The 22,136-nt window shown below is 43.9% G+C and overlaps 1 protein-coding gene across 1 annotated transcript; it reads right to left on the reverse strand.

Annotated features, from left to right (window-relative positions):
• Positions 1–1,300: 1,300 nt before the first annotated feature.
• Positions 1,301–13,456, reverse strand: LOC149278984 (enoyl-CoA hydratase, mitochondrial-like). Its single transcript, XM_089501588.1, has 6 exons — positions 13,396–13,456; positions 12,769–12,927; positions 12,046–12,173; positions 10,298–10,397; positions 4,795–4,899; positions 1,301–1,368 (listed from the first exon to the last, which is right to left on the reverse strand). The coding sequence occupies exons 1-6, from the start codon at positions 13,454–13,456 to the stop codon at positions 1,301–1,303; spliced, it is 621 nt and encodes a 206-aa protein (XP_089357714.1).
• Positions 13,457–22,136: the final 8,680 nt, after the last annotated feature.

The raw sequence follows: 22,136 nt of genomic DNA on the forward strand, positions 1-22,136 counted from the left end.
CTTCTCGTCAAACTTTGGAGGCCGTTGCTCACTTTGTCCTTCTTATGAGGGAGAATGAAGTTTAGGATTGAGATGGAATGTTGGAACTTTGGTAGAATTTCAAACACTTTCAGGGTTAACCGTTTCATGGTTCTTCAGAAGAACAGAAGAAATCTTTGGGGGGGGGAATTGTCACATATGTCACCGAGACGATTGAACGGTGGAACCATAGAGAATGTATTTGTCACTGCTGATGATAATTAAAGATAACCTTGGTAACCAAACTCTTCAGAAATACTTCTACTGGATTGTCCTTCAACATCTTAACGTTTATGAAGGACTCATACACCCTGCCAAGACAATTCATTATGGTAATGCTAATGAAGTCCGTCCCACCATAGGCTTTCATTAGTCAGGGCGTTCCATCAGGGTGATTTAGACAGAGTGTTTCTATTGTTTAGCACAGGTGTATGATAATGGTCCTCATCAACAGTCTTGATGTTCAAGGGTGGCTTGTTTTGTAATAAAAGACAGAGATTGTCCATGTAACTATCCGACTACATGCCGGGAGATTTTGCAACACACCCTAATGTTAGTTGGAGGTTCTTCTAAGGATGTGCTTACCAGCTACGGAGGTCTCAGCTAGTATTTTTTCCAGGACCCATATATTGAGCAGTCTAACCTTGTTAGGTAAACCTGTCTAGTTCTTAGGGGACAGAAATGGAAACCATGGTGTAGATCTGTTGCGTTGGCTTCAAAGGGTCAATGTGTTGGGCATTCACCAATGGCCTTCTGTTCACCATTGTGGTAAAGAGCCTTATTTGAGTGTTTTTGGCCCTTTTGTAGCCATTCTCCGCTGACCTCTATAACTAGCAAGGTGTTTTCACCCATCGACCTGACTCTCTCTGAATGTTTCATGGGCTCCATTCTCTGTAAACTCGGTAGTGGGTGAAAATCTCAGGAGATCTGTTGTTTAGGAGCCACCACTTCTACAGCCATCAAACTTACCCAGGGAGATCTTGATTCTTCGCCTTTCTAATTTTGGGTCAGCAGCATTTAAGCCTCTTCACGGCGTTCCTGTGCTTTCTGTATGGAGCATACACAAGCTTGCAATGCCCACCAACAACGGACAGCCTATTTTACGGCTTGGGGGCGTCTCAAGTTACATTACAAGTTACATCTCGTGCCATTGCAGAAGAAGAACCTCCATCGACATATCAGTCTGATCCTTCCTCAGGACTGGAAATGGAACCAACAACCTCACATGTATGTTTTAACTTTTATGGGCCTTGTCAGTCGGGTCCGGTTGGTATCCCTCTAGTCACAAGTGAACAAGGAGGTCCACGTCCGGACTCAGCTTTTCACTTGGGTTGAGCCCCAAAAAGACCCCTGAAGGGTGAAATACCATAGAAAACAAGGTTGAGAACCTCACCAAGAACAGACAGCTGTTATACACCCCAAGTTTATTTAAAACGAGGAGAGATGTTAGAACACAAGGCCATAATCTTAAACTAGAGGGTCAGAGACTTAGATGGAATCTTACTTTACGGAGGTGGTAGATAAATGGAACAGCCTTCCTGCAGAGGTGGTAGAGAATGACATATGGCTACTGAATCCTGATTAAGGTCTGAGTCCTGGATGGGTCTGATCCGTCATCAGATTCTGATAGACTCAGAAACCATCCTGAGCTCCTAGAAAGAGGGACATCATGGGAGGAAAGAGGGGCTCAGGCATTTGGGTGAGGGACTGGACAAGCTGAACAGGGACACTTGGGAGGTTGTATTGGTATTAATCATCTTGTGCATGTGCGGTAGTAAATCTTTAAGTCAGGAGCCTTCAGCAGCAGATGTGATTGGTTGTTTGGGGAGGGCCCATCATGCCCATGAAGGTAAGTTATCATATTAATAAACCGGGGCGTCGTCCGTCCTGAAAGGAAAAGGGGGATTTTCAAGCGCCTGTCCTGTTTATTCACCAAACTATAATGGCCCATTAGCCCTCGCACAAAGAGATAACAAGCGGGATTAATTCCGCCCCAACAAGGGGTATAATAGGCATTGAATAATCTGATTTGCCCTTTAAAGGTATAAGCCCCCCCCCCCCCCCCAAAAAAGGCAGAGAAGTTAAAAGGCTGAGCTAATGAAAAGAAGAGGGGGGTAGGACTCAACAAAATAGAGGGAGGGGGGTCAATTAACCCTGTAAACTCAGCTCAGAGTCACTCAGTCCTACTAAAGATTGTCATCTGCCAACAACGGTGATATTGAGCCGAAACAGAATAAGATAGAGATTCGTATAAACTTATGGAACCTCGGAGGTCTCTTTCTCAGTAAAAACGTGACTAATTGATGAACTTTTCCCACCATGCAGAGCCGTTTATTGCTCTCTCGTTCTTTAGATGACATTACATTGCCCCCTTCTGGTCAATGTCTGCATTCCACTGCTTTACACGTGTTGCATATATATGCATATATATATATATATATATATATATACCGTATTGGCTCGAACATAGGCCGCACTTTTTCCCCCCACTTTAAGTCTTTAAAGTTGGGGTGCGGCCTATATTCGGGGTCTAGCGCCCGACGCCCGGGACTGCATGTCAGCAGGTAGCAGGTTTAGGTTTAGGATACAGATCCCCCGCAGCGGTGCAGGGGACCTGCATCCTACCGTCTGATACGCTGACAGCCTCCCCTGCCAGCACTTTCCACGGGGGGGGGTGCCGGCAGCAGAGGTTGGTTACCCGCATCGCCGCAGCCGGTGACCGTCCACACGATGCGTTTTACCTCTGCCCCCAAGACTTACCAGAGCAGAGCACACTTTCCCCGGTTCCCCGGTCACTAGCCGAGACTCAGTGTAGGGTAAAACCAAACGAAGACTGATTTATTTCTCACACACAGGACTGGATATATCCAGCAAAACACACATTAACATAAAACAAGATATTGGGACACAAACCGCCCCTTAATCTGCCTCCCAGAGACAACAGGGGCAGTAACGGGATTAACAATACAATAGGGGGGGGAGACTGATTTATATAACATTAAACTGAAACAATGGTGGTCACTCCCTGGTGGCAGATCCTGGCTGTCTGCTGGAGATAATCCCCTCAGCCAGTGATGAGATGATACTGCTGGGGGTAGCCACAGAAGCCTTTACAAACCCAGGCCCATAGTCAATAGGGAGGAGGCTGGCAGTCAGGCTTCTCCAGTGGTCCCAGTGATGGAGGCTTCCGTCAGTCCAATTCTCCCCCCTTCGAATTGGACTGACACAGGACGAGACCCCAAACGGGTTGACTCTGTAGTCAGTCAGTTTATTTGGCCCATCAATGCCCTCCCAAAATTGGTGCTCCTGCTGCTGCTGGGGAGATGGGCCGGCTTCGCCATCTCCTGGGTACCGCTGGGGAGGGATGCCTCCTGCATCCCCTCCCTGGTGCTCCTGCTGCCGTTGAGGAGGGAGGTCAGGTTGATCCAGTCCCGGAATTAGGTTCTGCCGCTGGGGAGATGGACCGGCTGTTCCACCTCCCTGCTTCTGCTGGTGAGGCGGGTCGGCCGCTGTATCTCCCTGAATTCCTGCAGCTTTGGTAGGTGCTGGGCAGAGGCCAGCGATGCTCTGTCCGGTTGCCAGCACTTCAGCTGGGGTTAGGGAATCTTGTGGGTCGGCCTGCCGCTGGGGAGGGAGGACCGGTTCCTCCGCTCCCGGACATGTGAGCTGCCGCTGGGGAGATGGGCCGGCTGCCGCATCTCCCTGGATCCCTATAGCCATTGAAGGTGTGGGGCAGAAGCCAGCAGCGCTCTGCCCTGTTGCCAGCTCTTCAGCTGGGTGGGTGCTAGTGGAGACCGCAGTCCCATCCACTACCCCCAGAAAACTTTCTTCCTTTCCCTGGGAAGGAAAGCCAATTGCAAGCCGTCCCTGACCAACATCCTCAGATGTAAAACCAATTAGATCCACAATCTTTGGATCCGGTTGTGGTGTAAAGTCACATAGCTCCGGTATTGGATCTGGATTAGCTGCCCAGTATCCCTGTGACTCAGGGGTGGAGACCGCAGTCCCATCCACCCGGCCGGGGTCAACATCTTCAGATGACCACTCAATGACATGCACAAAATCCCTGGACACTGGGGCATTCTGTTGAACGCGGTCGAACAGTTTTTTTTATATGCCTTTTCCAGTTCCCACTCCTGTATAATTAAAAAGTCTAAATCACCTTTAAATCCTAGTGCATCTGGGAGGTCCCACTCCCTGAAATCCCGGATGTCCTCAATCCGCCACTCCGCTGTACTTCCGAAGTCCGGATCCTCCTGAAGACTATCCCATAATAATCCCAGGCCACCGAAGTCATAGCCCTCTGGAGAACATTCTTTCGCAGTTCCCCAATATGCTTGTTCTGTATACCACTGCAGAGCCCTATAGTGATCTTCCAGCTCTACCTCCAAGTCCTGCGATGACATCATATCGAAGCAACCTGCTTTACATTCTGTGTATATATATATTTATTTAAAAACCACATCTGACATTCTATTCCTTTCCTCTGAAGGCTTGTTCTACGGCAACAGCCTATCATTGCCAGGGTTTGAGTCACTTGACAATCGCTAATGGTAAAAAAAATCTGCCAATGATGTAACATTTTAAATTAAAACGGATTATTTCAACAATGACAAAAAAAAAACCCATCATGAATAAATAGAAATACAAAAAGAAATGTAAATTAATAAAAATTAAAAAAATAAAGAAAAAATAATAAAATACAAAAATATTAATAAAAATTTAAAAATAATAATTAATATGTCCAAACACAGCTAAGACCCCATATTGCCATACCAGCTTCTTTTGCTTCCTGGGCCACGATGCAATCTCCAGTGAGGATCATTTCCATTGCAAGGGACTTGCCCACCTCCCGTGCCAGTCTTTGCGTCCCACCGAAGCCTGCGGGAGGGGGGGGGCAGAAAGGGGTCAGACTCCCACCCAAAGCGCCAGCAAGTAATAAGAAACAGCCTGATTTTCTCATGTTTTCGGCGTGTGGTCTTCCCCCCGACCAAGATAAAAACCTTTAAACCACGGGAATTTATAGTCGATACATATGCTGGCAGTTTGGCCAGCACAATGTATAGTGCAAAGTGAGTTCTGCTTGGCTTTTGCAGTTGCATTTAGCTTGGACACACAAGCGAATCCTGAGCTGGGGCGAATCTCCTAAGTGACATCTCTAAGTGAGGAGTTACAAGCAAAGAAGGAGAGTATATTCATTACTATTGCAAGGGGAGCACTGTGTTTGTTTGTGTTGTGTTCAGTGTAAAGTTTTGTTGAAAAAAGCAAAAAAAAAGGGTAAGGGCTATTTCAGGTGTGTTGCTAATTAAGTAACCTTCTCTGTGAGTTCTGCTTGGCTTTTGCAGTTGCATTTAGCTTGGACACACAAGCGAATCCTGAGCTGGGGCGAATCTCCTAAGTGACATCTCTAAGTGAGGAGTTACAAGCAAAAAGGAGTTAAAAAGCAAGAAGGAGGGTAAAGTATAAATCCTTGTGATTGCATATAATATATTTATATATATTTTGCGCCTTACTGTCTGTTTTTGCCAGTTATTGGAGCTATCCCCATTGCCAAGATGTCCTCCATGTTTGACAATGCGGTCAGGTGTACATCTTGCTCAATGTATGCAATCCTTGAGCAGCGCTTCGAGGGTGCATATTGCTGTGCGAGATGTGTGCGGGTTGCTCATTTGGAAGCACAAATCCTGAGTCTAGAGGAGCAACTGGCAACACTGAGATCTATTGACAACTTGGAGAGGAGTCTGCTGCTCACTGAGCAAGCTCTCTCGCAGGTAGAGGTGGTGGAGGATAGTGGGATGGAGGTACAGGACAGTCAGGCAGCTAGCTGGGTTACAGTTAGAAGGCGGGGTAGGGGGAAAAGCGCCAGGGAGGCTAGTCCTGATCTAGCACACCCCAACAAGTTTGCCCGGTTGGCAGATGAGGGGGATGTTAGTTCAGAGTTAGCAGTACTGCAGCAAGTCACTGCCTCTGACCACCAGAGGGGTGTCTGCTCCAGTAAGGAGGGAAGGAGGAGCGCAGGGCAGGCCAGACAGGTGCTGGTAGTGGGGGACTCAATTATTAGGGGGACAGACAGGGCGATCTGTCACAAAGACCGGGATCGCCGAACAGTGTGTTGTCTGCCTGGCGCTCGAGTTCGGCACATCGCGGATCGGGTTGACAGATTACTGGGAGGGGCTGGAGAAGACCCAGCAGTCATGGTGCACATTGGCACCAATGACAAAGTGAGAGGGAGGCGGAGTGTCCTTAAAAATGATTTCAGGGACTTAGGTAGCAAGCTTAAGGCAAGGACCTCCAAGGTAGTATTTTCTGAAATATTACCTGTACCACGTGCCACACCAGAGAGGCAGCGGGAGATTAGGGAGCTAAACAAGGGGCTCAGAAGCTGGTGTAGGAAGGAGGGGTTTGGGTTCATGGAGAACTGGGCCGACTTCTCTGTCGGATACAGGCTCTACGGTAGGGACGGGCTGCACCTCAATGGGGAGGGTGCAGCTGTGCTTGGGGAGAAGATGGTCAGAAGGGTGGAGGAGTGTTTAAACTAGGGAAAGGGGGGGAGGGAAACTACAATATAGAAGGGGAAGATAGTGTAGATAGAGAGCTGGGGCTTATAAATGTACCTGGGGGTGGAGCAGAGGGAGGGGTTAGAATAGTTAATAGGGATAGGCTTCATAGGGAAAAAAACCATACACCTCTAAATTGTATGCTTACTAATGCCAGAAGTCTGACCAATAAAACTGACGAACTGGAGTTAATAATGTCTGAAGAAAATTATGACATAGTGGGTATAACAGAGACATGGTTGGATGATAGCTATGACTGGGCGGTTAACATACAGGGGTATAGTCTATTCAGGAAGGATCGGAAAAAACGAAAAGGGGGAGGAGTTTGCCTTTATGTAAAGTCCAGCCTAAAGGCCACACTGCGGGAGAATATATGTGAGGGAAATGATAATGTGGAGTCATTATGGGTAGAAATATATGGAAAGAAAAATAATAAAATACTGATCGGGGTTTGCTATAAGCCACCAAATATAATGGAAGCAGCAGAAGATCAATTATTAAAGCAAATAAACAAGGCAGCTAATCACAATGAGGTGGTTATTATGGGGGACTTTAACTATCCCGACATAAACTGGGAAACCGAGACCTGTGAATCTCATAAAGGAAACCGGTTTCTGACTATAAGTAAGGATAATTATCTGTCCCAAATGGTACAGGACCCGACCAGAGGGGGCGCCCTACTGGACTTAATATTAACCAACAGACCTGACAGAGTAACTAATGTGCAGGTCAGGGGACATCTAGGAAATAGTGATCACAATATGATGCATTATAACTTGTCCTTCAATAAGGGAACTCTTAGAGGAGCCACAAGAACTATGCACTTTAGGAGGGCAAAGTTTGATCAACTAAGAGAAGCCCTTAACACTGTAAATTGGGAAAATGTCCTCAAAAACAAGAGTACAGACGCTCAATGGGAGATTTTTAAGAATATCTTAAATTCTCACTGTGAAAGGTACATACCGTATGGGAATAAAAGAGTCAGGAACAAGAGAAAACCAATGTGGATAAATAAAAATGTAAAGGGGGCAATAAATGGCAAAAAAAAGGCATTTAAGCTACTAAAACAGGAAGGCAGTGAGGAAGCACTAAAAAGCTATCGGGAAAAAAATAAAATATGTAAAAATCAGATAAAAGCAGCAAAATTGGAGACAGAAAGACTCATTGCCAAAGAGAGTAAAACAAACCCCAAAATGTTCTTTAACTATATAAATAGTAAAAAGGTTAAAAATGAAAGCGTTGGCCCCTTAAAAAGTAATGAGGGAGAAGTTATAGACGGGGATCAGGAAAAAGCTAATCTATTAAATATATTCTTCTCTGCTGTATTCACAGAGGAAAATGAAATGCCAGGTAATATACAGCAGGATGAGATAAATGCCCCAGTACATGTCGCCTGTCTAACCCAGGAAGAAGTGCAGTGCCGCCTAAAAAAAATCAAAATAGACAAATCACCAGGTCCAGATGGCATTCACCCCCGCGTTCTAAGGGAGTTAAGTAATGTAATAGACAGACCCCTATTTCTAATATTCAAGGACTCTATAGTGACAGGGTCTGTTCCCCAGGACTGGCGCATAGCAAATGTTGTGCCAATATTCAAAAAGGGGACAAAAAGTGACCCGGGGAATTATAGGCCTGTTAGTTTAACTTCTGTTGTGTGTAAACTGTTTGAGGGTTTCCTAAGAGATGCTATTTTGGAGTATCTCAATGAAAATAAGTGTATGACTCCATATCAGCATGGGTTTACAAGGGATCGGTCCTGTCAAACTAACCTGATCAGCTTTTATGAGGAGGTGAGCTCAAGACTGGATCGGGGTGAATCGCTGGATGTCGTATATCTTGATTTTTCCAAAGCATTTGATACGGTGCCACATAAAAGGCTCGTACATAAAATGAGAATGCTTGGGCTGGGGGAGAATGTGTGTATGTGGGTAAGTAACTGGCTCAGTGATAGGAAACAGAGGGTGGTTATTAATGGTACATACTCTGAGTGGGTGACTGTTGCTAGTGGGGTACCACAGGGGTCAGTTTTGGGTCCTATTCTTTTTAATATATTTATTAATGACCTTGTAGAGGGATTGCATAGTAAAGTATCAATCTTTGCAGACGATACTAAGCTCTGTAACGTGGTTAACACAATAGAGGACAGCGCACGATTACAAATGGATCTGCATAGGTTGGAGGCTTGGGCTGGGATGTGGCAGATGAGGTTCAACACAGATAAATGTAAGGTTATGCACATGGGGAAGAAAAATCCAGGCTGGGAATATGTATTAAATGGGAAAACACTGGGGACGACTGACATGGAAAAGGACTTAGGAGTTTTAGTTAACAGTAAATTTACCTGTAGCGACCAGTGTCAGGCAGCTGCTGCTAAGGCAAATAAAATCATGGGGTGCATCAAAAGGGGCATAGATGCCCACGACAAGGAAATAATTCTACCCCTGTACAAGTCACTAGTCAGACCACACATGGAATACTGTGTACAGTACTGGGCACCAGTGTACAAGAAAGATATAGTGGAGCTGGAGAGGGTTCAAAGACGGGCAACCAGAGTAATAAGGGGAATGGGAGGACTACAGTACCCAGAAAGATTATCAGAATTGGGGTTATTTAGTTTGGAAAAAAGACGGCTTAGGGGGGACTTAATAACTATGTATAAATATATAAGGGGACAGTACAGAGATCACTCCCAGGACCTATTTATACCCAGGACTGTATCTATAACAAGGGGACATCCTCTACGGCTGGAGGAAAGAAGGTTTCTACACCAGCACGGACGGGGGTTCTTTACAGTAAGAGCGGTGAGATTATGGAACTCTCTGCCAGAGGAAGTGGTGATGGTAAACTCAATAAAAGAGTTCAAAAGGAGCCTGGACGTGTTTCTTGAAAGCAATAATATTACAAGTTATGGATATTAGATTAATAGGGACAGAACGTTGATCCAGGGATTTATTCTGATTGCCATATTTGGAGTCGGGAAGGAATTTTCCCCCTGGTATGGGGCAATTGGCATCTGCTTCATAAGGGTTTTTTGCCTTCCTCTGGATCAACACAGTAGGGACACAATATGTATATAGGTTGAACTTGATGGACTTTGGTCTTTTTTCAACCTTATGAACTATGTAAAGTGTACCACTTAGTCAGCGAAGCCCGTATAAAGGTACTGTTTCATTATTTGTAGTCTTTTGAGGGAACGAGTGGGGGGGGAATGTAAAACGCACCAAATCAGGTAGTTTTACATATAAAAGGGACGGTCCAATGTGACGCCAGCTCTAAAAAAGAACGCTTATTAAAATATTATGAGCCAATCAGTGGCAGGGAAGGGCTCTCATAGAAATCAATGGGAGCGCATTCCTCACATGATGGGGGTCTGAAGAGGAAGGGGGGGTGTATGGCTCCTCCCACCACTGCCTATAGGGTGCTAGCCCCACACGCAGCTAGCCTACCTCGCTTAGTGTGTGTGTTGGGGCGGGGCATATGTGTTTGGCATTACCCATTCACTGCCTGGTTCCACCCAATCCAGCCCTTTAACACGTAATAAAGCTGGCCACACCTCCCCAACACCCCACCCACAAAGAGCAGGGAGCGGAGACCGGCCCTGGGAAATTCCCATATATGGTAACTTTCCTGATTTTTTGGGGGGGGGTCCAAAATGTTATATTATCTTTAATCATAAATGAATCAATGACATTGGTCAGAAGACCGGGTAACAGACACAGTACCTGGGATGGTGCCCAATAAAATTTCTAGTTGCCTGAACTGTGCCTTTTCTCCTGCATAAATAATGTCACACATCATAGCCAACTCAAATCCTATGCCAAACTATGGGGAGGAAAAAGGAAAAACAGTCAGAAATCAAAACTATATATATATATATATATATATATATATATATATATATATATATATATATATATATATATATATATATATATATATATATATATATATATATATATAGGGCTGCAACAAAGAATCGATAAAATCGATAATCGATTATGAAAATCATTGTCAACGATTTTCATAATCGATTAGTTGAATCGATTTATAAAATTGGCTTTTTCAGACCAAATGCTCTGAAAAATTCCCCTCCTTCTATAATCCGAAATCTAATAGAGATCGGATTATTACACTAGAATCCAGATCCCCCGCAGCGCTGCAGGAGACCTGGATTATCCTCTCTCAGCTGGTGGGGGTCTGTGCAAAACGCACAACCTCCGCTACTTCCCTTCACTTCCACTTCTACGTGCCCCACCAGGGGTTAATATATCAACAGAAGAAAAACGGGACAAATAAGCACCACTGGGTAAGCTAAGCCTGGAGTATTATTTTTATGTTTATGCTTATTTGCCCTGCGCTTCTTCTGTTGATATATTAACCCCTGGTGGGGCAGGTAGAATTTTTTTCGGGATCTATTAATTATGTGCATTCTTTAATTTGTGTTTTTTTATTTTTTGATTGCTGTAATATTTGATTGTTTGCATTGTCCATATATTTATATATATATCTATATTTTATTGTGTATTATCTATATTTTTTAAAGCATATATTTTTATACCTATTTTAGCGCTGTCAGTTTTTCTTATATCAGGGGGGGTATAAGGCATATCAGGGGCACAGTGGCATATCAGGGATATAAGACATATCGGAGTGTATAAGACATATCAGGAGGCATTGTGGCATATAGGGGGGGTATAAGGCATATAGGGGCTATAAGGCATATCAGGGGACAGAGTGGCATATACTGGGGGCTATTAGGCATATCGGGGGTAAAAGGCATATCGGGGGACAGAGTGGCATATAGGAGGTATAAGAGATATCAGGGTGGCAGAGTGGCATTTAGGAGGGTATAAGGCATTTCTGGGGCAGAGTGGCAAGCCGGGGGTGAGATGTGCATAACTCGGAGCAGGTTGGCAAATAAAATATAAAGAGGCATTTTTCTCAATCATAGTTTTTATTAAATATGAAAAAACAGTTTACATGAATTAATATTTACTAGTAAAACCTTTTTTGGTATTTTGGTAAAACTTAATTTGAGAAATAATGTGTTTTGGGTTCTTGTACCTTTTTAAAATATAGCTTTAATTATTACGTCAGTAAAATAAGAAGGTGGATAGAGAAATGGCATTGTGATAAAGAGAAAAAAGTGTTAATGACACATCTTAATGTAAATTATTTTTTATTTTAAATAAAGAAAAAAATTCTATATTTTTTTTTTTTGCCCGATTAATCGAAAAAAAAAATAATCGGCCAACTAATCGATTATGAAAATAATCGTTAGTTGCAGTCCTATATATATATATATATATATATATATATATATATATATATATATATATATATATATATATATATATATAATTACACACATATACACTATACATAGGCCCACTTTAATTAATGTTCTATGTGTAGGTACTGCGTGGCTATACAGACATAATGCAGTGTATGGCGGACCCCCCCCACTCACCGCGTATCCGTTGACAGCCGCGATGACGGGCTTCTTCATAGAAGAGATGTGGTTCCAGTGAGCGAGGAAGCCGCTGCTGTACCATTCCTGGAACGTCCGGTTCTGCATCTCCTCGATGTCGGCTCCACCTGGAATAGTAAATAAGAGCATTAAAATGTAAAAGTTCCACATAAGGCCCATCCGGCCCCCCGTCTAGATTCAGGAGCCATATGCCTATCCAATGCATGGTTAAATCCCCTCGCTGTATTAACCTCTACCACTTCTGGTGGGAGGATGCTCCACTTATCTACCACACTTTCAGTAAAGTTATTGGTACTATGGGAAAGTACTTATTGGCGTTAATTCTTCGCTTTAATGTTATATCCGCTTCTTTTGATTTCTAATCAGCTAACTAAACCATATTAAACGGAACGGTGAACCACTGTAAACAAGACTAATGTGTCACAGGTGGCTAAATAAACACTCAAACATAAATTATAGATATTTATTGCTGCTTTTGTGCCTGGAAAAAAGAGAGATTTCCGGAACCCACGTTAAACGTTTAGCGCCAGTGGATTCTCCTGGTATAGGGGACCAGGACGGCGCCCAGCGGAGACGGGACTCTGATTTAATTTTTGTGTCTGTCCCTTTAAAAGCATTCCCGTCACCCGTGGCAACTGAGAGCATTCCAGAGCTTTACTGCTCTAATGGTAAAGAACGGAGGGGGCTGTAGACGTCACTGACCTGAAAAGGCTTTCTTGCTTCCTGCGATCACAATGGCCCCGACCTGCGGGTCCTCTTCGAAAGCGTCCAGGGCCTGGTTCAGTTCTGTCATCATGGCATCGCAGAAAATGTTCTCATTCTCGCCCTTGTGCTCCACCAATATGTACTGATAGCCCGGACCTGCCGGGGGACATGTAAAAGATATATACGTCATTCCATCAAGCTGCGGACCCCGCGGACCCACCACGCAAGAATGCAGATTTAATTTTCTGGCGGGGGTGGGGTGGTTAGAAGCATGGGCCATTATTATGAATTCTTATGGGTCATCAAAATAGGGACTGTCTCTCCCAAAAAGGCACACTTGGCAGGTATCTAACCATACATTATATATACTCCTCCTGATCTATTACTCCAGGACTGAACAGATAATAAACTAGCATCGTACAGCGCTACAGAATATGATGGTGCTATATAAAACAATAAATAATAATAATAATAGAAGCTAAAGTGTGTACACTCTACAGAAACTTGTCCAATTTCTTACTTAATATCTATAAATTATACAGCATTTGGGGAAAAAAAAATTTGGCCTGAAAGTTAATATTTTATAAAATATGAACTCGTCGGTCCGTTCTTATAAGTAATTACTTCCGGGTTTGTCCGGCGTCTCGTCATCTCGTACGTGCAGAGGAAAAGCGTACAGCGTCATCACGCGTCATTATCTCGCGGTCACGCGGCTTCCTTTCCTGATTATACCTTCCCATACAGGAAAACGGACAGAACGACGCCATTCACTTGAAGAAACTTAACGGAGCAAAAACGACAGATGACCCGTCTTCCTGTTTATGGATCTCGGTCTCGCATTTCGGAGCCACAAAAGTCACAAATAAAAATATAACTTAAAAATAATATTATTATTCATTAGTCCTTTTGATGGTCTGTGTTTCTTAAGTTTGCATGGCTGATAGCGTATACAGGGGCTAGGAACATAGATGGGATGAATCAAGGTGTATATACCGTATTGGCCCGAATATAGGCCGCACTTTTTCCCCCACTTTAAGCCTATATTTGGGGACATGCAGTTCTGGGCGCCGGGCAGGCAGCAGGGTTAGGCTACAGATCCCCCGCAGCGGTGCAGGGGACCTGCATCCTACTCTCTGATTTTCCATGGGGGGGGGTGCCGGCACGGGAGGTTGTCTAAGCGCATCGCGCAGACGTTCACCGGCAGCGGCAATGCGAGCGTAAACAACCTCCGCTGCCGGCACATCTGCACGATGTGCTTTAACAACCTCCCTTGCCGGGAATTCCCACAGACCCCCAACATATACCGTTGGAAAGGTAAACGACTCACCATACCGGTATAAGGCTTGTAAAAGAAGGAATAAAAAATATTAAGTTAAAAAATGAAAATGTAAAAAAAATGATTTGGGGGTCTCTAAAGGCAGATAAATAAAGATCAAAATTGCCCAGAGACCCCCAAATTAAATGATCTAAACATAAACTAATGTAACTTTAAAAAAAAAAAAAGTTTAAGTATTCTAGCAAAATGACCACTGTGGTAGCCAATGTTACCACAGTGATCATATAGCTATGAAAAGTCACATTCCCTTTTTAAAAATGGCCGATACTAAATTTTAACCCCATGATTCCTTTGATCATGGGGTTAAATTTAGCCAATGGTAGAGGAAAGAAATTTTTGAAATCCTGATGAACTTTAAATATTACTAAAATCAGCCATTGGCATATTGGGGTAAAAGGCATAAGGGGCATGGTGGCATTTCAAGGGTAAAAGGCATATAGGGGGCTTTAAGGCATATCAGGGGGGCACAGTGGTATATATGAGGCTATAAGGCATATCAGGGGGGCACAGTGGCATATATGGGGCTATAAGGCATATCAGGGAGGCACAGTGGCATATTAGGGGACAGAGTGGCATATAGGAGGTATAAGGGGGCACAGTGGCATCTCTGACATATAGGAGGGTATAAGGAATTTCTGGGGGCAGAGTAGCATATAGGGGGTATAAGGAATTTCTGGGGGCAGAGTAGCATATAGGGGGTATAAGGAATTTCTGGGGGCAGAGTAGCATATAGGGGGTATAAGGAATTTCTGGGGGCAGAGTAGCATATAGGGGGTATAAGGAATTTCTGGGGGCAGAGTAGCATATAGGGGGTATAAGGCATTTCTGGGATAGAGAGGCAAGCTGGGGTGAGATGCGCACAACTGGACAAAAACAGTTTACATGAATATTTACTAGGAAAGCTTTTTTGGGGTTCTTGGCTTTAATTATTATGTCAGTAAAATAAGAAGGCAAATCGTGAAATGCCATTGTAAATTATAAGTTTTTATTTTAAATAAGCGAAACATTTGCATATTGTTTTTTTTTTTTACCCGATTAATCGAAAAAATAATCAGCCCAATAATTGCAGCCCTACACTCAAATTTTGTCCTAGAGATACATGCAGCCCCTCATTTGAAGCTCCAAGGGGTGTAGTTTCTTGAAATGTGTACTTTATGTACCCTAATTTAACTTCCCAGATGTCTAGATCTCTTTAACTTCAGATATGGCAGATTTGACAATCTTGTTAAAAAATTGTCTTAAAACTTTTAGGGGTGATGCCTGCAATTAGACAGCTCTAGGCAGCTGGGAAGTTAAATTATGGGACAAAAAGTATACATTTGCAGAAACTACACCCCTTGGCGCATCAAATGAGGGGCTGCATGTATTAGTAGCACAAGACTGGAGACATAAATGAACTTGTCTCTTTTAATATATTTTGTTTAATATAAGTGTGATATTCACTTATTTGCTGTGCACGTCAGATTTGTGATACAAATAAGACCTCATTTGCTGCGGCTGGGGGTGTAGTTTCTAAAAATATATAGTTTTGTTGGCATATTTTAACATCCCGGGCAGCTAGAGCTGTTTAATAGACGGCGGCCATGCATTAAATGTAAAGATGTCTTTTGTGATAGTCTAATAAATTGAACTTTTAGCAATAAAATATTAGAAAAACACAGTCTACTGTTGTCAATTTCTGTTTATTTTAGACCGGTTACCTGCTACAAATATCTAGCAACACAGCTTTTGATATTAGAGTTTTCGAAAAATACAATTACAAACTAGTTTTTATTGAGTCGGAAGTAAAAAAAAAATACACACTTTTCCCCCCATTTTTGGCTTTATTTTGCAAACCTAATGAGACGTAGACGTATCAAAAAGGCATATTTGGAATCTGCTGGGTGTGCCGAAAAAAAACAACAATATATGGTTTTCATAGTTTATTCCCAATAAACGTGAAATGCACCAAAATGCCGAAAACCAGCTTAGCACCCAGGGTGGGAAATGGCTTAGCAGCCAAGGGGTTAAACACGCACATTTCTCCGAACCTTTTGATGAGCCTATTTGATCCGGCCCGCTTGTGAGTGGATCTTACACCATATTAAAGTCTTTTTTATTTCCACATATCGCACTATTATTGTATTTGATTTTTTTCCCCGATGTATTTGCGCTCCACGATCTGCCGTTGGTTTCTTTGAGGACGAGTATCGCTGGGAGGTGCTTACTTTTGGGAAGAACTATATTCATTTTTATTGAATTTACACGTGGAATTTCGTGTTTTTTGCTTTCTTAGAAAATATGAATATATATAATATAAAGATATATTAAATATATTATATTAAATATATTATATTAAATATTCATATAGACAGGTCCTCCGGATTCTAATTTATAATATAAAAATGTTTATATATGTTAGAATTAAAAATATAAAATAATATTTACAATATTTGTAAAAGATAAATTATAATTTATACACTGAATTAAAAAAAATAAAAATATAACTCATAATGAATAAAATATAATTTACGATATTATTTTAATATAAACTTAAATAAAAAAAATATAACAAAAATATAAAGTTAATATAAGTTATAATTTGCAATATCTTAAAATATGAATTATAAATTAAAAATAACACTAATAAATGATATTATAAATTACATTTATGTAGAGAAAATATATATTGGAGTTAACGTTATTTACAGTATTTTATACCCAGCTCTTCTACTTAATATGACATAAATCGCACAACCTTTTCACCCCTAACCAATAACGCCTTATTCCTCCAGTCCTTAACTGTTCCCTAACAAAGGCTCTCCTCCTCACTTATCACCTCTTCCTTTTCCCGTCTACAAGATTTCACTTGAGCTGCCCCATATCTCTGGAATCTAAAACCCACTTCTTCAGAGAAGCATTCCACCTTAGCTGCTAGAACTTCCTTGTCATTGAGACAACCACCACACCACCTCTCACCCTTTCTCTATGCCTTATGTTTGTCACCCATTCCCTCAAGATTGTAAGCTTGCGAGCAGGGATCTCTCCACCTAATGTATCGGTTTGTCTTAGTCTGTCAATTCTCGTCTTGTCATACCCTTTGAACTTATGTATTGTATTAAGCGCTGCGTAAATTGTTGGCGCTATATAAATAAAAGATAATAATAATAATAATAGCCGCGGCCGGGTGATTAAACGTTTTTTTTTCTTTTTCGGAGGATATGATGGTTCTGAAAATAACCTTTTGTGTGAAGAATTAAGTGGGAAAGCACACACCAGAGGCGCTCCAAAACCCACGCCCCCCCCTTCTCACTTGTTGGGGGCTGCCTTTTTAGCCTTGGGCTTAGCGGGGCTTTTGGCTGCGCTGGGCTTTGTGGCCTTCTTAGCTGGGCTCTTGCCAGCTTTCTTCACCTTAACCTTAGGCTTCTTGGGACTCTTGGCAGCGGCCGACGGTTTCTTGATCTTTTTCGGGCTTTTCTTCACTCCTGCAGGGGCTTTCTTGGGCGACTTCACAACCTTCTTAGAGGCTACTTTTTTAGGCTTTACGGGAGTTTCCTTCTTCTTTGATGTCTTCTCTCTGCTCTCCAGCTGCTTCTTGTTCAGCTTGAAAGAGCCAGAGGCACCGCTGCCTTTCAGCTGGATCAGGGTCTCTTTAGACACCAGACCCTTGAGAGCGAGCTTCAGGCGGCTGTTATTCTTTTCTACGTCGTAGCCGCCAGCAGCGAGTGCTTTTTTAAGAGCTGCGAGAGACACTCCGCTGCGCTCCTTGGACGCAGAGACTGCTTTAACAATAAGCTCGGAGACACTGGGACCGGACTTCACAGGACGGCTTTTTGCAGCTACCAGCTTCTTCGGCTGTTTCTTCTTGGCAGAGGTTTCTGCCGGCGGAGGCGCCGGGGAAGGAGTCTCTCGGCCATCTCAATGCCTGGATCCCGCCACGAAAGAGCTGCAATTGCACGTAAACACGGGGTTAAACCGCCAGAAGTTTGGCTTTTATAGACGAGCTGCCGCACATTCATTGGTTCATGAGCAGTAGCCTGTGAGTCTATGATTGGATGCAGTGGCGGAACTACCGGGGTCGCAGGGGTCGCGACTGCGACCGGGCCCCGGCGGCAGGGGGGCCCAAGCCAAGGGGCCGCCCGAAATCTTTTTTCCGTTTTTTTTTAAATAAGGCAGGGGCGTCCAACATGCGGCCCGCGGGCCAAACGCGGCCCGCGAGACCTCGAGGTGCGGCCCGCGTAAGATTGGCAGCCAGGGCAACTGATCTTACGCGAGCCGCACCTCAAGCCATGCTACTTACTTGTGGGAGGGTCTTCTGGACTGCACAGAGGAAGCGGAGTTCACGTGACATCCTACTTCCTCTGTGCTTTAGCAGAGAAGGCAGAGGGAGGCCGCGCCCCTGCTGAAGTCTGTGAGCGGCATCGAGGAGCTGCAGTGCAGGTAAGGGGGTGGGGAGGGTGTTTGAATGAGTGTGTGTGATTGAGGGAATGAATGATTATATGAATAAATGAGTGTGTGTGTGATAGCATGGATGTGTAAGTGCTGGAACCTAGGCATGATGGGACTGTGATTGCTGTTAGCAATCACACTCCTATCATGCCAAGTCAGCCAGTACATGCTGAAACCTGGCCAGCTGCCCCCCTTGTGTAGTGATGCTGCCAGCAGTATGGGGTCTGCACATCACTTACAGCCACCCTGTTGTGACAGGGCCAGGCTAGCTGGCTCATGTGTCATATGAAGTTTAGCCGGGTCACGGAGCACTTTTCTGTTCGGTTCCGTATACCGTGTAATATTTTAGATTGTGTATTATTGTGTAACCGGCCCAGAGACTGATGTGGCTTCAGCTCCAGCCTTCAAAGAGACATGACCCATGCACTACACATTATCATTACGGCACTGTGTATAAACTGTTCGAACACCAAATAAATGACACGGAGGCACATTGGATTTAGAATTGGCCACGGCATTTATTTACTAAATGCCGCGACATTGTTTATTACTCCAAATTTAACAGTATTAAAGAAATGTACACGTCTTAAAATTCTGAATTTAAAACTGAACCGACCATAACTTAATGGTCCTATAGACGACACCAGCCCCGCCAGATACCACCGGTCGTTGTAAAACTCATGACACGATGGGTCGGGGCAATAAACACCTTGAATGTAGCAAACCTGTATGGGCATCACTCTAACATCTAACATCTAACACAACATGAATGTATGCCCATACCACAAAAGATCAAGGTCTAAAAACCTCTGGATGACTCCGCCAGATCCCAACGCAATCCACTGCAGCCGTCCTCCGCTGAACTCCTAGACTCGGGGAGGGAAGGCGGGAATCTTCTCTCCTCTGTATATCAGTTTGAAATAATAAATATGGTTATTTACACATAAGTTTATACAGTATATTTTCCCTCCAAAATAAATCCCACCCAGGTGATACTGAGTCGCTGACCGATGTTTGACCCCAAATCCTCCCCCAGTTCCTTCCTGAGTGCATGGCTGGGTCATGTAACCCCTTCTGCCTATACGTCTCCAGGGGTCTCTATCCTATAATCTGGCTGGGGCTCTTAATCAGCCAACACAGCCCTGTCTGCCCAGACGGCACCCGCACTACAGGGGGGATAACACAGGTGGGGGAACCCATTGTATTCTGTAATCCCCTCACTTGATGGGATTTGTGATGGGATGTGGCTGATGGGATTGGGGGTTGGGTTCGGTACACATTGCATTGAGATTGTATATAAATTCTGTGTGTTTGTAATAAAGAGAGTTCTTCTTGGTTTACTACGAATGGTGGTCTGGATGATCCGTGGATAGCTGAGTGCGATCCGTATGAGGGACTGACTGGTGATTCCTCAGCCCTCAAACAGGGGGACCCAGCCTTGGGTACGGTGACCCTGTAACACCTGTACCAGCGTGTATTGGCTGACTTGGCATGATAGGAGTGTGATTGCTAACAGCAATCACAGTCCCATCATGCCTAGGTTCCAGCATTTACTGGATGGATGTGTAAGTGCTGGAACCTAGGCATGATGGGACTGTGATTGCTGTTAGCAATCACACTCCTATCATGCCAAGTCAGCCAGTACATGCTGAAACCTGGCTAGCTGCCCCCCTTGTGTATTGATGCTGCCAGCAGTATGGGGTCTGCACATCACTTACAGCCACCCTGTCCCAGCGTGTATTGGCTGACTTGGCATGATAGGAGTGTGAATGCTAACAGCAATCACAGTCCCATCATGCCTAGGTTCCAGCATTTACTGGATGGATGTGTAAGTGCTGGAACCTAGGCATGATGGGACTGTGACTACTGTTAGCAATCACACTCCTATCATGCCAAGTCAGCCAGTACATGCTGAAACCTAGCTAGCTGCCCCCCTTGTGTAGTGATGCTGCCAGCAGTATGGGGTCTGCACATCACTTACAGCCACCCTGTACCAGCATGTACTGGCTGACTTGGCATGATAGGAGTGTGATTGCTAACAGCAATCACAGCGAGCACAGTCCCATCATGCCTAGGTACCAGCATTTACTGGTTGCCTGGGTATGATAGGAGTGTGATTGCTGTTAGCAATCACACTCCTATCATGCCAAGTCATATTACTAATTTTGTCCAATTGTGTGTTACCTACTTTTATTAAACATGTGAGTTTTTATTATTATTTTTGACATGGGGGTCATTTTCGGTTTTGGCTAAGTGAACCCTGAATGTTTTGGTCCAGAATTTTCATTTTACTTCCTCCCTAGAATAAATCTAGGGAATCCAGAATTTGTAGTCGCAAAACTTTCAAGGCCCAGAAATCAGTGAGAGGAAGAGTAAAGGTTTTGTGTCATTTTACTTTATTTTAATCTGCATATTTTATTAAAGGCCATATTTTTTGTCACAGTGAAAAATGAGTGCGGCCCGCGCACGTATACAATTCTGATGAAGTGGCCCACTGCAGAAAAAACTTGGACACCCCTGGATTATGCCCTTTGTACATGCGCCCCTTTTTCTTAGATTTTTTTACAGATATGATTCAATATGTAAATTGAATTTGTTGAAAAAAAATTGTTGGGTAAAAATCATGTTTTTTGGAGGGGGGTGAGGGGGTGGGGGGGCCCTTAACAGAGTCTCGCACCCGGGCCCTGAGGCGTCTAGTTACGCCCCTGATTGGACGCCGTTTCTGAAACCTCCCCATGCTGCCGATCGCCGGGGCATCGCTGGATTTGCATTCAGGGGGAGTTGAAAGGAAAATATACTTACCGTTTGCGCGTAAAGTCTCATCACGCTTCTAATTCAAAGCAGTTAAATTTCCTACACCGTGCAGCCCCACCCCCCCAAAAAAAACAAAAAAAAACCTGCCAGGGAACAGCACCCAAGAGGTGTGAAATAATAAATAAATAAAATAATGAATACAGATAATTAATAAAATACATTCTTTTATATCACCTATTAAAGATTAATTTACCCTTAAGCTTAATCTTAAATTTATATAACCCAATCATTAATTATTATTAATTATTATATTAACCCCTTCAATCCCCTATAGACGTACCGGGACGTCTAGCCTTTCGTGCAGCGTCAGGAACACATCCCTGCCGCTGCACGGGAGAACAGGCTGTCGTTTGACAGCCTGGACCCCCCCCTGGCAGCAGAAGCCAGCATCGCTGGCTTTCTGCTGCCCGATCTCCTGTAACAACTTGGTGTGTCATTAGCCTTGGGGGACTGAACCACATCCGGGTCAGTGACATTACTGCCGGATGTGCGACACTGGGGGAGAGAGAGAGAGAGAGAGAGAGAGAGAGAGAGAGAGTTCGTTTTGCAGAGCTGCAGTGCTTAGTGCAAAACCACATTATATATTGGGGATAGTGTAGTGTTTTAGAAATTGGCCAGGTAGGTACAATGGCGCAACATGTCTTCAGCGCTGAGGAGGCTCATGACTGCCTCACTCAGTCTGATGACGATGCCACTCTGACCGCGTCAGACGCCGAGGCCACTCTGACCGCATCAGACGCCGAGGCCACTCTGCATCGATGAGTGCTTCATGATCTACCACACCAAG

Source organism: Sceloporus occidentalis, unplaced genomic scaffold (assembly GCF_023333645.1).
Source record: "Sceloporus occidentalis isolate IW3139 unplaced genomic scaffold, rSceOcc1.0.p SCAF_176, whole genome shotgun sequence".
Taxonomy (NCBI): domain Eukaryota; kingdom Metazoa; phylum Chordata; class Lepidosauria; order Squamata; family Phrynosomatidae; genus Sceloporus; species Sceloporus occidentalis.

Excerpts from the sequence above, each read along its gene's own strand:
- LOC149278984 (XM_089501588.1), bottom strand. The coding sequence starts at position 13,456 with ATGACGCTGTACGCTTTTCCTCTGCACGTACGAGATGACGAGACGCCG. Across the intron at positions 12,928-13,395 it reads GACGCCGGACAAACCCGGAA|GTCCGGGCTATCAGTACATA; the intron begins GTAATTACTTAT and ends GTCCCCCGGCAG. Across the intron at positions 12,174-12,768 it reads AAGCAAGAAAGCCTTTTCAG|GTGGAGCCGACATCGAGGAG; the intron begins GTCAGTGACGTC and ends TTACTATTCCAG.